Below are 11,410 nucleotides of genomic sequence, written 5' to 3'. Positions count from 1 at the left end.
AAGTTTTAAACTTGTCATTTTCATTGAGTGCAAAAGATATCTTTTATTAACAACTCTATTTAGGCAGAACCCTTGACCATATAACCTTGAACTCTGGCACGGTGCTTAGGTTCTGGTCATCGGTTGTTTAGGTTACCATGATAGAGAGGATTTACTTGACATAAAAATTTGTTATTTGGTTTTGATGCATATAACATGTCTTTTGTTGACAACTCTATGTAGCTTAGAGCCTTATGACCGTAGCCTTGGACTCTAGCTCTAGCCTCTGATGCTGGTGTCTGGTTCTTAGGTTGGCTCAGAAGAACTACTAGGCATCAATTATATTGCACATGGCCAAAATATTATTAAAACTAGCATGTAGTCAAATTAGGAGAAGTGTAGCATAACACATGTGGACCCTCGATGGTTTTTATACTAAATATGTATATTAACCACCTAATATCTCTTCCTAACAAATGTTGTTATTCATCTTTTGATCATATGACAAGAGGTGGCACGTACAGTTCATTTACTAGCAAATCTAGGTAACCTATTGACATTTATGCTCAGACTAGTGGTAACGGCTCTAAACTTTACAACATTTAATTAAGGATTGGATCGAATCAGGAACTCTATTTCTATTCAATTTTAAACTAAAATTAATTAAAGGTCGAAACAAATTATGAAAAAACATTTGGATCGTTTTCCATTACCATGCTTAGTTCTGGCTTGACGATCCATCCTCGACAAAGAACTTCAGTGGGTCATTTTCTAGAGCTTGAAACTATCTATCCATCATCATGTAATGTCATGGGTGATAGGTACTCTTTGGTGGTTTGCTCATACATAGGTCTAGATTTTCTTCACTATATATTGTGCACACGGTAGTTACATTTTTGGGCAAAAATCCAGTTTCCGCATGTTCAAGCCGAATCAGTCTATTTGTGAGATCTGGGTATTCTAGCACTTTGATCTAAGTACGGAGTACGGTGTGGGAACAAATTTGATTCCACAACTGTCTGTATGTGAGCTGTAGTACCTCGGCATTGTAGTTACCGTGGAAACTAAAATGTCATTCAAAATTTGTGCGCATGCAATAGAAACTACCATGGTCTACAATAATTTTTGGATCTACATAAAAATAGGAACCACATGCATGAGTCTGGTGGGGGACACGTCTAATTGCATGTTTCTGGTGGAGGGACGACATATAATCGCATACATATTTTTATGTCACTTTGTATACATATCTATGCTGACATCAAGAGGCTTGAGCTTTCAGGTTGGATCAATATTTTACGCCCTTAACTTCGGGTTTTATGCTGAAAACTGAAGGTTTTTACGCTCGAACATGTAGATGTGTCCACCAGTGAACCGCATGCTAGATTTTTATGCAGTGTACCGCATTGCGTAAATACTTACATCGTGTAGTATAATTAGTATCAATATATATCATAAATTGGTTCTAATGAGACTAGCTGCTTGGTTGTTGGAGTGATCCTATATCTATAGAGAAAATAAAACATTTAAATCAGTTTTTTGTTTCCATGCATATCAATTATTTTCCTTTCACACACATTCTTGTCATCCTAAATTTGTGTGCATACAGTAGGAAACAATTTTTTACACAGCGTACCACATTGCATAAAAACATACACCGTGTAGCATAATTTGTATCAGTATATATCATAAACTGGTTCTAACGAGGCTAGTTCCATGGTTGTTGGAGAGATCCTATATTTATTTTGGAAATAAAGCATTCAAATCAAATCAGTCGCATGTAGTGGAAACGAAAATGACATCCAAAATATGCGCACATGCAATATAAACTCCTACGATTTATCATAATTATCGGATCTATCATAAAAATAGGATCTGCATGCTTACCATGCGTGTGTGGACATGGTCTAGTGGCTGGGCGGAGTTTTTATGTTATCTCTGTAAACTGTTTACGCTATCTATGTAAATTATTTATGCAATTTGTGCAAAAAAACAGAACCAATTATGGCGTGCATCCCACGCGGGGGTTTGACTGGCGTACGTACGTGGGGAGGTTTGACCTGGTGCATGGCGGGGGTAATGCGGTCCATGGGTGACTGAGGCTTCCGGTAACTATTGAAAACCCTGGACGCGCTCCCAATATCCCATCCCTATATATATATATATATATATATATATATATATATATATATATATATATATACAAACAAATGATTTTTTTACAACACAAACCAACATGAGCTATCATGGTTGTTAGAGGCGAGATATCATGGTTCGAATCCGGTAGCTGCGCTACACGCGCGTGTGTGTGTGGTGGGGGGGGGGATGACGCATGACCGCGCGTGGGGGACGATGACGCATGACAAAACTCCTGCTCATATCAGCAAGGATGTACGTCCAACCATGGTAAAAGAGTCAAATTCAAGATATATTGAAACATATGATATAGATTGTATGTTATGTTGCAATATATGTGCATGTTTAGTAAAAGATGTGATGGAGATCATATAAGGCATTATCTAACATTCAATGACACAAAGGCATAAGACTATCTTCTAGAACTACATATACATGTAATCTCTCGTAAAAATGAAGAGGCACGGGATTAGAACGATTGCAATCTAACAAAACAAATGAATGGTTTACTTTTATCATTCTCCACCTTTTTGACCTAATATCTCTTCCTCACAAATGTTGTTATTCATCTTTTGATCATATGACAAGAGATGGCACAGTTCATTTACTAGCAAATCTAGGTAACCTACTAACATTTATGCTCAGACTAGGGGGTAATGGCTCTAAACTTTACAAAATTTATTGGATCGAATCAGAATCACGCTCTATTTCTATTCAATTTTGAACTAAAATTAATCAAGGGTCCAAATAAATTATGAAGAAACATTTGGATCGTTTTCCATTACCACACTTAGCTACCTGATCCATCCTGGACAAAGAACTTCAGTGGACCATTTGCTAGAGCTTGAAACTATCTATCCATCATCATGTAATGTGATGGGTGATAGGTATTCTTCGGTGGTTTGGTCATACATAGGTCTAGATATTCTTCACTATTGTGCGCACGGTAATTATATTTTTGGGCAAAAAATCCAGTTTCCGCAGGTTCAAGCCCAATCATTTTATTCGTGATCTGTATATTCTAGCACTTTGATCTAAGTACGGAGTATGGCGTGGCACGTGGGAACAAATTTGATTCCACAATTGTCTGTATGTGAGCTGTAGTACCTCGGCATTGTAGATAGCAGTTAACTTATTGGATTTTTCCTAATTGCATCTCCAAAGTCAGCGCCTCTGATGCAGTCGTCATCATAGTTCGATGCACTTGATTAAATAAGAAATTAACACACGCACCAACTAGATCGATCTTGGGTTTGGAAGCCAGATCATCGCCACCAGCATCTTCCATGATGATGCTATAAATATGCATGCAGTCCTTTGCTGCCGGGTCACCCAGTCATATCGCTCGTCTGCAAATCTGCAATGGCTAGCATCAGCAGTCTTGCAGCACTTAGCCTCTTCCTTCTCGTGAGCGTTGGATTAAGCGACGCCATCCGGGTGGCCAGATACTCCAGCTCTCAAGGAGCGGGACAGGGAGGGGGGAATGGTGGGGCGTATCAGAACGGCTCAGGTTCAGGGGTTGGGCTCGGTTCGGGATCCGGTGAGAGCGGTGCGGACGGCGTCTACGTGAGTGCCGGAGGCGGTGGTGAGGGCGGTGGCTGGTCACAGTACGGTGGTACTGCTTTTGGTGGCGGGTCTGGTACGGGGTCCAGTTCCAGCCAGTATAGCTCGGGATCATCTTTCGGTAATGGCGGGTCTACTCTTGCCGGGGGCATCGGTGGCGGCGGCGGCGGTGGACAGGGCTCGGAGAACCAAGGCTCCGGTGGCTACGGTACCGGCGGTGGCACCGGATCCGGCTCTAGTGAGGCTAGCTCCGGCGACCCGCCCTCGGCCACACCACCGTACGCAAGCGCAGATGCTTCTGGCAATGGTGGTGGCATGGGCGGTGGTCGCGACGGTGGGACTGGTGGCGGTAAAGGCCACGGATCTGGATTCGGCGAAGGACAGCCTTAAGAGTTTCCTATCAGATTTTCAAAGCTGGAGGCCAAAAGATGCTATTTCATTTTCATTTGCTTTGCGTACGTTGATTTTTTTATAGTTTTACTTGTGGCCCTTTTTTGTACTTCTAGTTCTAGACAGGAACTAATAATGGCTTCCAGCAACCCTAGCTAGCCATGACCTAGCAATGCGAGTTCAACAGATCAGATGTTTGAAGATTATTGTGTGGTCATTATTATAGTAACTCATTGTGTTCTATGTGTTCTCATGTGTCATTATTCCAGCAATGTGTATCCCTTTGATATTGTTTGCAAATTGCAACACCGTTTTGTGCAACCTTGAGTTGATTGCAGACTTGTAGTGACCTCACAGAAAGGAAAGAGTGCCGGACAACACAGGACTGCAAACTATATTGTTTATTACACTAGTGCATGCATAAGCTGGTCAGCCGGTGACTTCTCCATTTACGTGCATGGGGTTAATGGTCGCACGCACTATCGGAATCGACGCACGCACTATCGGAATCGACGGCTTGCCGAGTGCCTTAAAAACACTCGGCAAAGGCTTTGTCGAGTGTCGCACTCGGCAAAGAAGACTCGACACATAGTGTATCAGCAAAGTCTTTTTTGCCGAGTACTTTTTTTGGGCACTCAACAAAGAAAAGCAGTCGTTACGACGCCGGGTAACGGAGACGGCATCTTTGTCGAGTGTCCCAGGTGACACTCGACAAAGGAGTTACCTTTGTCGAGTGTCTGACTGGCAGCACTGGGCAAAGAACCCACTAGAGGGATCCACATGTCAGGTACTTTGCTGAGTGCTTGGTAGGGTTTTTCAAGTTTCGAGTGACCTGCAGTTCAAATCTGAATTTTCCGAAGAAATTCAAATAAACGAACTAAATCTACTACCGATTGAAAACTCTATTATAATTGTCCACAAATGATACATGTAGGTCTACATAGTGTAGTAACATACCACAAAAGTTTGGTGGACAAAATTTAAAAAATAAAAATATGTTTTGCCGAGTGTCCACAGAAGACACTCGGTAAAGAGATCTTTGCCGAGTGCCGACCCTCGGCCCTCAGCAAAGGCTGACGACCGTCAGCTTTAGAACGACCGCTGATGGCCCTTTGCCGAGAGTCGTCTTTGCCGAGTGTTTGTCACTCGGCAAAATAATCTTTGCCGAGAGTTTTCCTGTGTCTAGTGTCCTGCTCTCGGTAAACTAGCTCGTTACCAAGAGCGGGACTTTGCCGAGTGCGGCTCTCGACAAAGCAGCCTTTGCCGAGTGCCCAACAAAAAGCACTTGGCAAATAGGCCGGCACTCGGTAACGACCCAGATTCTGGTACTGACGGATGAGTATATGACGACCAGGCCCTCTTGAGCAAGAGTGTCAATGTATCATCATACGTTTTTTTTCAATAGAAATGACCTACAGTTAGTTTTACTTGCTATCATAGAGCGCGGAGGTGAAAACGATTGGAAACAGTCGGAAACGATATCGTCTATACGAAAACGGTTGTCGGTCGGTCAGAAATTTACCCAATTTTTTAATTAATCTACTTACTAGTCAGTTATTTGTGATTTGCTACGGTTTTTATATATCATATAAATAGGTATTGAGATATTTATTAAATATAATTATTGTTTATTTCTAAATACTAAGGTATGTTTGGTTTGGTGGTTAGCCTCAAAATTCTGGAGCGAGGGACGTGGTTGCTCGATTTACCCTATTTTTTGCGCGGTGTGTTAGCTGCGCGGGCGGGGTCGGATGCTAGACAGACGCAGTAGCTGCACGGGCGTTGGGGGTCCACAATAGCTGAGAGAGCGCTGGGCGTGGGGCTCACAGGGCACGGCACCGAGGCGGGGCGCGTGGGGTGGCAGAACCAGTCGGGACGCGTGGGGCGGACCCAGAGTGTCAACACGGAGGGTGAAGCTGTGATTGCACCAAGTGCCCACATTAGGTTCTTAATATAGTATAGATTGGTGACTACAATACGATGTTGATAGATATTTAAAATTTAAATTCTAAAAACGGTAATTTTCAGAAACGATATTGTCTTTACGGAAACGATACAGTTACGAGGCCCCAGTTATGAAATTTCGGTTATGGTTTTCAGCCCTAACTGTGTGAGTATACTCAGCTGATATATAGGAGTAACTTACAAATTACATATAAAAGTCCAACAATCTCTACTCTTTTAAAGCACCAATTTCGTGAGTCGCCCATCACGTGTGAAGGTCTGTTCCTTTTTCCTCCTCGTCTAACAAATAATGCTTCTCGTCTACCAAATAATAATGGGTCGTTCCGTTACAAATAGGCCTTGAGAAACCACTTAAACCCAACACGATATGAATCCACATATAGCGCTCCGCTCTCACATAGTACCAGCTCACTAGCTAAAGGAGGACGAGAGACCGAACTACCTATAAAAAAACCAAACTATTTTTTAACTCATACATTTCTCAGTCTTTTAGCTAAGATAAAGTGTAATATTTGTTCTCATCAGTTTAATACCTCATATATGAACTATATGTCTACTATAATATGATTTTTTTATTTAATAGATATCAAATATAATTGTGTACCGTCGCACCATAGACACATTATACTAGTCTAAAGTATTAAAACTTGACCTGGTTTCGGCGCCTCCCCGCACTTGGCGGGCCTCAGACCATCGCGCATTTGACGCGTGTCTGGGCCACGGACCCGAAAATTTTATCAATTCTCGCTCTGAATCCGTGCCTGCAAACGCCATCTCTCTTGTCGTGCACCTGGCTGGCTCTCCCATCCATCTCCCTCCGTGCGCTCCGCCGCCTCGTCTTCTCCCCCTCCCCTCGGCAGCCGCCTCGCTACAACCCTTCCTCAACGACGTCCACTCTGAGGACGCCGGTGTCGTCGCCTCCTCTGGCTCGCTCGCCACGCTCCACAAGGTCGTGTCCCTCCCGAGCCCCACACTCCCGGGCGTCATGCTCGACTACGAGGTCGTCCATGCCGTCGCCAGCTACCGCTTCGAGGCCAGGGGCGGCCACCCTCCTCTTTACTACCTCCCCAGCAGCGCTCCCACGACTCCATCTCGTGCCATCAAAGGGTCCGAGCCTCTGAGGAAAGAAAGGCCCACACAGGACACTCCTCCTTCGTCTTTCTCCTTCCTCGCAGCTCTCTGCTGCATTCGCGAACAGCCATCGACCCTACGACTACGAGTAGCGAGAGAGGATTGATAGCGGCACAGCTGCAGTACATGATAGGCCATTATTTCGGTACCCCACCTGGCAAGGTTCGCGGGATCGCTCCCAGAAATGTCCGACTTGCAGTTCCCAATTTTTTCTCTTTCTTTCCAAAATCATTTTGTGAAGAATTCTCCCCAAATCCTGTTCACTTCTTTGGTTCGGGGTTGACGGGGTTCTTTGTTCCTAATGAGGTAGGGGGTGATCCAAGATCTGGACTACGCCTTAAGGACAAAGGTAGGCTCTTCTACGACAACACCCTTCCATGCCACGCCCTAAAAACAATAGAATCTTGTCGATTAGTTCGCTGAGTTTGATTTTTGCTACTGATGATGAAGAAGGGAGGTTTGACCCCCGAGGAGGAGAAGACGCTCCTGGCTTACAATTTACTTCCTGGTGTTTACTTCATCGTGGGTTCAGTACTGGGCACTTTCGCGGGGTTGTTGGGTACCCACAAAGGTTGCTCACTCCCTCAGCTCTCGATTTAATATTTGATAATGTTAAGGCATGCCATTCCTGAGAAAGCGATAATATTGTGTCAACAATCTGCGAGCACCAAATTGTGTTAAAAAAACATGCCAGGAGCATGACTGCGGCCTTGTATATCAAGGTTAAAACCTGAAATAGTATTCAATAGCCATACTCGTGCAAACCATACAGGATGGGGATTGGGGAGGACAGTATCTCTAGATAAAGTTCAAAGAACCGTGGGTCATCTGGCAAGCAACATTATTCCATTCTTATGGTTGTATTTTGAGAGCTCCTTCCCTAAATGTTGCACCATGGATGTTGTTGTTATGATGCTATCAAGTGGGCACACTAGGGGCAAACGAATTATATTCTGCTTTTGTTATTGCTCCTACTTTTCAAGGATATTTGTATGCTTACCCTTCGTCGTCGCTGCGTTGCTGCTCCTCGCCTTCTGCAATAGCACCAGGGAGAGGGCTATACTGATGATGCAGACAGCAGCGGGTTGTAGGAAGGTTCTTCCGGAGTTGCCCGAGCCAGCATTCGACATCAACTTTGCGTGTGATGGCATACAACACCGCGGCTAGCTCTTAGCCTCTCACGTTAATAGGAAACTGTGCAGTTAATAAACTTGGTAATAGGAAACTGATGGCATACTGTTAAAAAGCATGACATCAATATACGGTGCAGCATAGTTGCGAATGTAAACTTGGTAATAGGAAACTTTACATCCTATAAAGCACATGACAGTTAGCAAATTTGTTAGATTGATGCACTGACATTTTGGATCATCATTATTGTTATACTTCATAAGAGCAAGAAACCAAAATAATTTCTTTCGTGGTGGAAAAGCGTCCTATAAAGCACAGGACAGTTAGCAAAATTGCCAGATTGATGCATTGACATTTTGGATCATCATTATTGTTATACTTCATAAGAGCAAGAAACCAAAATAATTTCTTTCATCGCGGAAAAGGCAGTTATTAGAAATCAAACCTGTTGCCAGTGGGTCAGCTCATCCTCTGGGTGGGCGCCTTCGCCAAATCCTTCATTATATGGAACCAAGCAAGTAATCTAACGCCTCGCCACGCCTTACTGCCTTAAGAACACTGCCTCCTGGTTTATGCTTGTTTCATTTTCTGAGTTTTTTTTCTTAGTGGTTTTCTGAATAAGGAACTTATGTGATAAAGAGTTAATTAAATTCCTCTACAACACCCTGTTATCCCGATAGGGCGCCCGTATGGGCGCTCCATGTTCTAGTAGGATTTATATTGCAGAGCATCGAGTGTTCATTGAACTCTTCTCGATTTCTCAACTTATAAAGACATACGGAAAAATAGAAAATGAACTCACCGAAACCAGCGAGGCCCCCTAATTACTTCTTGCAGTGACATAAATGATCCAAGGTCAACTGTCTCGGACTTGTGAATCAATGGATCGATTTTTTAATATTATCACCATCAACTCCAGAATTATCAAAAAAGTTTCACCCTAACAAATCTTTCTCAACATTATAGGTCCATCAAATTCGAATTCACCATCGATTATAACTAATGACCAGATTTACCACTCTGGTGAAGCTCCTCGGGAGATGATCTACTAACTCAAATTTGCACAAGTAGAAAACAACTCTGTATATGCCTATGATGAGATCTAATTTTTACAGATGATTTTAGTTATCAAGCACCAATGCGGTTCCTTAACAAAACCTGTTGTAGAAACCATATTTTTACTGGTGTTTTCTTAAAAAAAACCGCCGGTAAATCAATGATTTCTACATGCGATTTTTTAAGAAACCATCACTTTTTGTCCTGAATTTTTTAAGTTTTTCAAATGACTTATATGAAAAAAAACCAAAATAAAATATGTAGATATCTAAAAGTTATAAAACTTTGTAGTAGACAACTTTTTTATTTAAAATCATTTCGGCTCTCAAAAAATGCATTTGAATTTATCAGATTTAAAATTCGAATTTTGCAAACGAGCTCGGATGGAAAAGTACCAAAATAAAACATGTAGAACATCAAAAGTTATTCAATTTTGTAGTTGGCAACTTTTTGTTTGAATTTGTTCATGGCCTCAAACAATCAATTTACACTGTGCGAGTAACAAAACTAAAATCTAAACATGAAGTGATATGTGGAATAGTAGAGGATGGTACATACGAGGTTGATGTTGAGGGTTCAATTTCCATCGGCAGTTTAGCGTGTCGTGACTTACTTTTTTTAAAATAGAGAGACAATACAGATTGAGTATTATTGCTATATGTAGAACATATCCGTCAGCACAAAAGAAGGGATCCAGTATGGCATTTGGATATGTAAGATTCATTCCGGAGGTTGTACGAATTGCTAATTACAGTGCTATTAATACGTACCAGTACATGGAGTGCGCAGGTATGAGGCCATTCCTGCCTGTGAACACTTAGACCAACTCCAGCAGCACTCCGCATGCGGCTCCGGATCCGTATTTTGCGGAGTCTAGCACACTATTCATCAGTCCAGCAGGCTCCGTATCCGGCTCCGTAAAACGCACGGCGTGTACCCAGACTCCCCATTTCCACGCTTTCTCTCTCCTCTCCGCAGCTCTCTCGCGGGCGCGCGCGCCTGCTGGCGGGCCCCAGGTGTCATAGACTGCATGCGGAGTGGGATGGGGAGTGTTGCTGGAAACGGAGCCGGATACGGAGAGGAGAGAGAATGTGTCGGCCGCGCGTTTTAGGGATACGGAGTCGCACACTGCTGGAGTTGGTCTTACAGCGTGCCTGTGAACACAACTAAGCCTGTTTGCTTAGCTTTAATATGTATCGGATTCTACTCTTTTAGGGCTTGTTTGGGAGTAAAGGTAATGGAGTGGATTGGAGGGCATATAATCCTCCACTATTCAATTTTAGATAGCAAGGGATTATAGTCCTATCAATACCCTTCATTCCACTTGCTCCCAAACAAGCCCTTATAGTGTTTTGTTTATATACGTTACAGTTACAACAGTCCGAACAGCTTCGAAAAGAACAGCGTGTAAGAACACTTGTGCTTGTCAAGAAGCGACGTAGGATATAATGATAAAACATAAATAGTAATTAGTACACATTGTGTCATATGCATGCCTATAAGGATTCTTGCTTGTTTATACAGCATGTTGTCTTCATATAAAAGGCCTGTGGTCACATATCAACGTGCTGGCCAAATAGAGATTTTAGTAGCGCCCATGCCACAAAAGCATGAGCTTTGAAAGTCTATACAAATAGAGCTTGGTGCTCAAGCAGGGATTGTCGGTATCCATGGTGTTGGCATTGATCTGAGCGTCAACCACTGCAAGGTGTATCGGCAGCGGTGCTCTCTGCGATAGCATGGACGATCCGCGGTCTAGGGTTGGACGGTATACGACATGCGGCAGGAGCGGGTTCTTCTCTACGCCGACGCCGGACGGTCCGCTCCTGGTGACAGGACGATCCGCGTGTGCGCAGAGGCGACGATGTTCACCAACAACACCTGGATTGACCCCCGGGGAGGGACAACGTCAAGAAGGAGAGATTCTAGGGTTTGTCTTGGAATCGACAGACCACCAAGACGCCTCTAGACGACGTAGAGCCAAAGAGAGGTGAAATCGGGGATGAGAAGGCTAAGTTACTGCTACTCCTAGGGCATGAAAAGTATAAGAACGATAAAT

General features: G+C 43.2%; 1 protein-coding gene and 1 non-coding gene across 2 annotated transcripts; both read left to right on the top strand.

Annotated features, from left to right (window-relative positions):
* Positions 1–3,458: 3,458 nt before the first annotated feature.
* On the top strand, positions 3,459–4,310 carry LOC100274477 (uncharacterized). The gene has a single exon (NM_001148836.1). It carries the CDS (start codon positions 3,478–3,480, stop codon positions 4,066–4,068), a length of 591 nt encoding a protein of 196 aa, NP_001142308.1. The 5' UTR covers positions 3,459–3,477; the 3' UTR covers positions 4,069–4,310.
* A 2,195-nt stretch (positions 4,311–6,505) lies between these two features.
* Positions 6,506–6,705, top strand: LOC111590653 (U2 spliceosomal RNA). Its single transcript, XR_004855706.1, has one exon. It is a non-coding gene; the product is annotated as a U2 spliceosomal RNA (small nuclear RNA).
* The last annotated feature ends 4,705 nt before the right edge of the window (positions 6,706–11,410 follow it).

Source organism: Zea mays, chromosome 1 (genome assembly GCF_902167145.1).
Source record: "Zea mays cultivar B73 chromosome 1, Zm-B73-REFERENCE-NAM-5.0, whole genome shotgun sequence".
Taxonomy (NCBI): domain Eukaryota; kingdom Viridiplantae; phylum Streptophyta; class Magnoliopsida; order Poales; family Poaceae; genus Zea; species Zea mays.
This window is presented reverse-complemented; position numbering and strand designations above follow the sequence as displayed.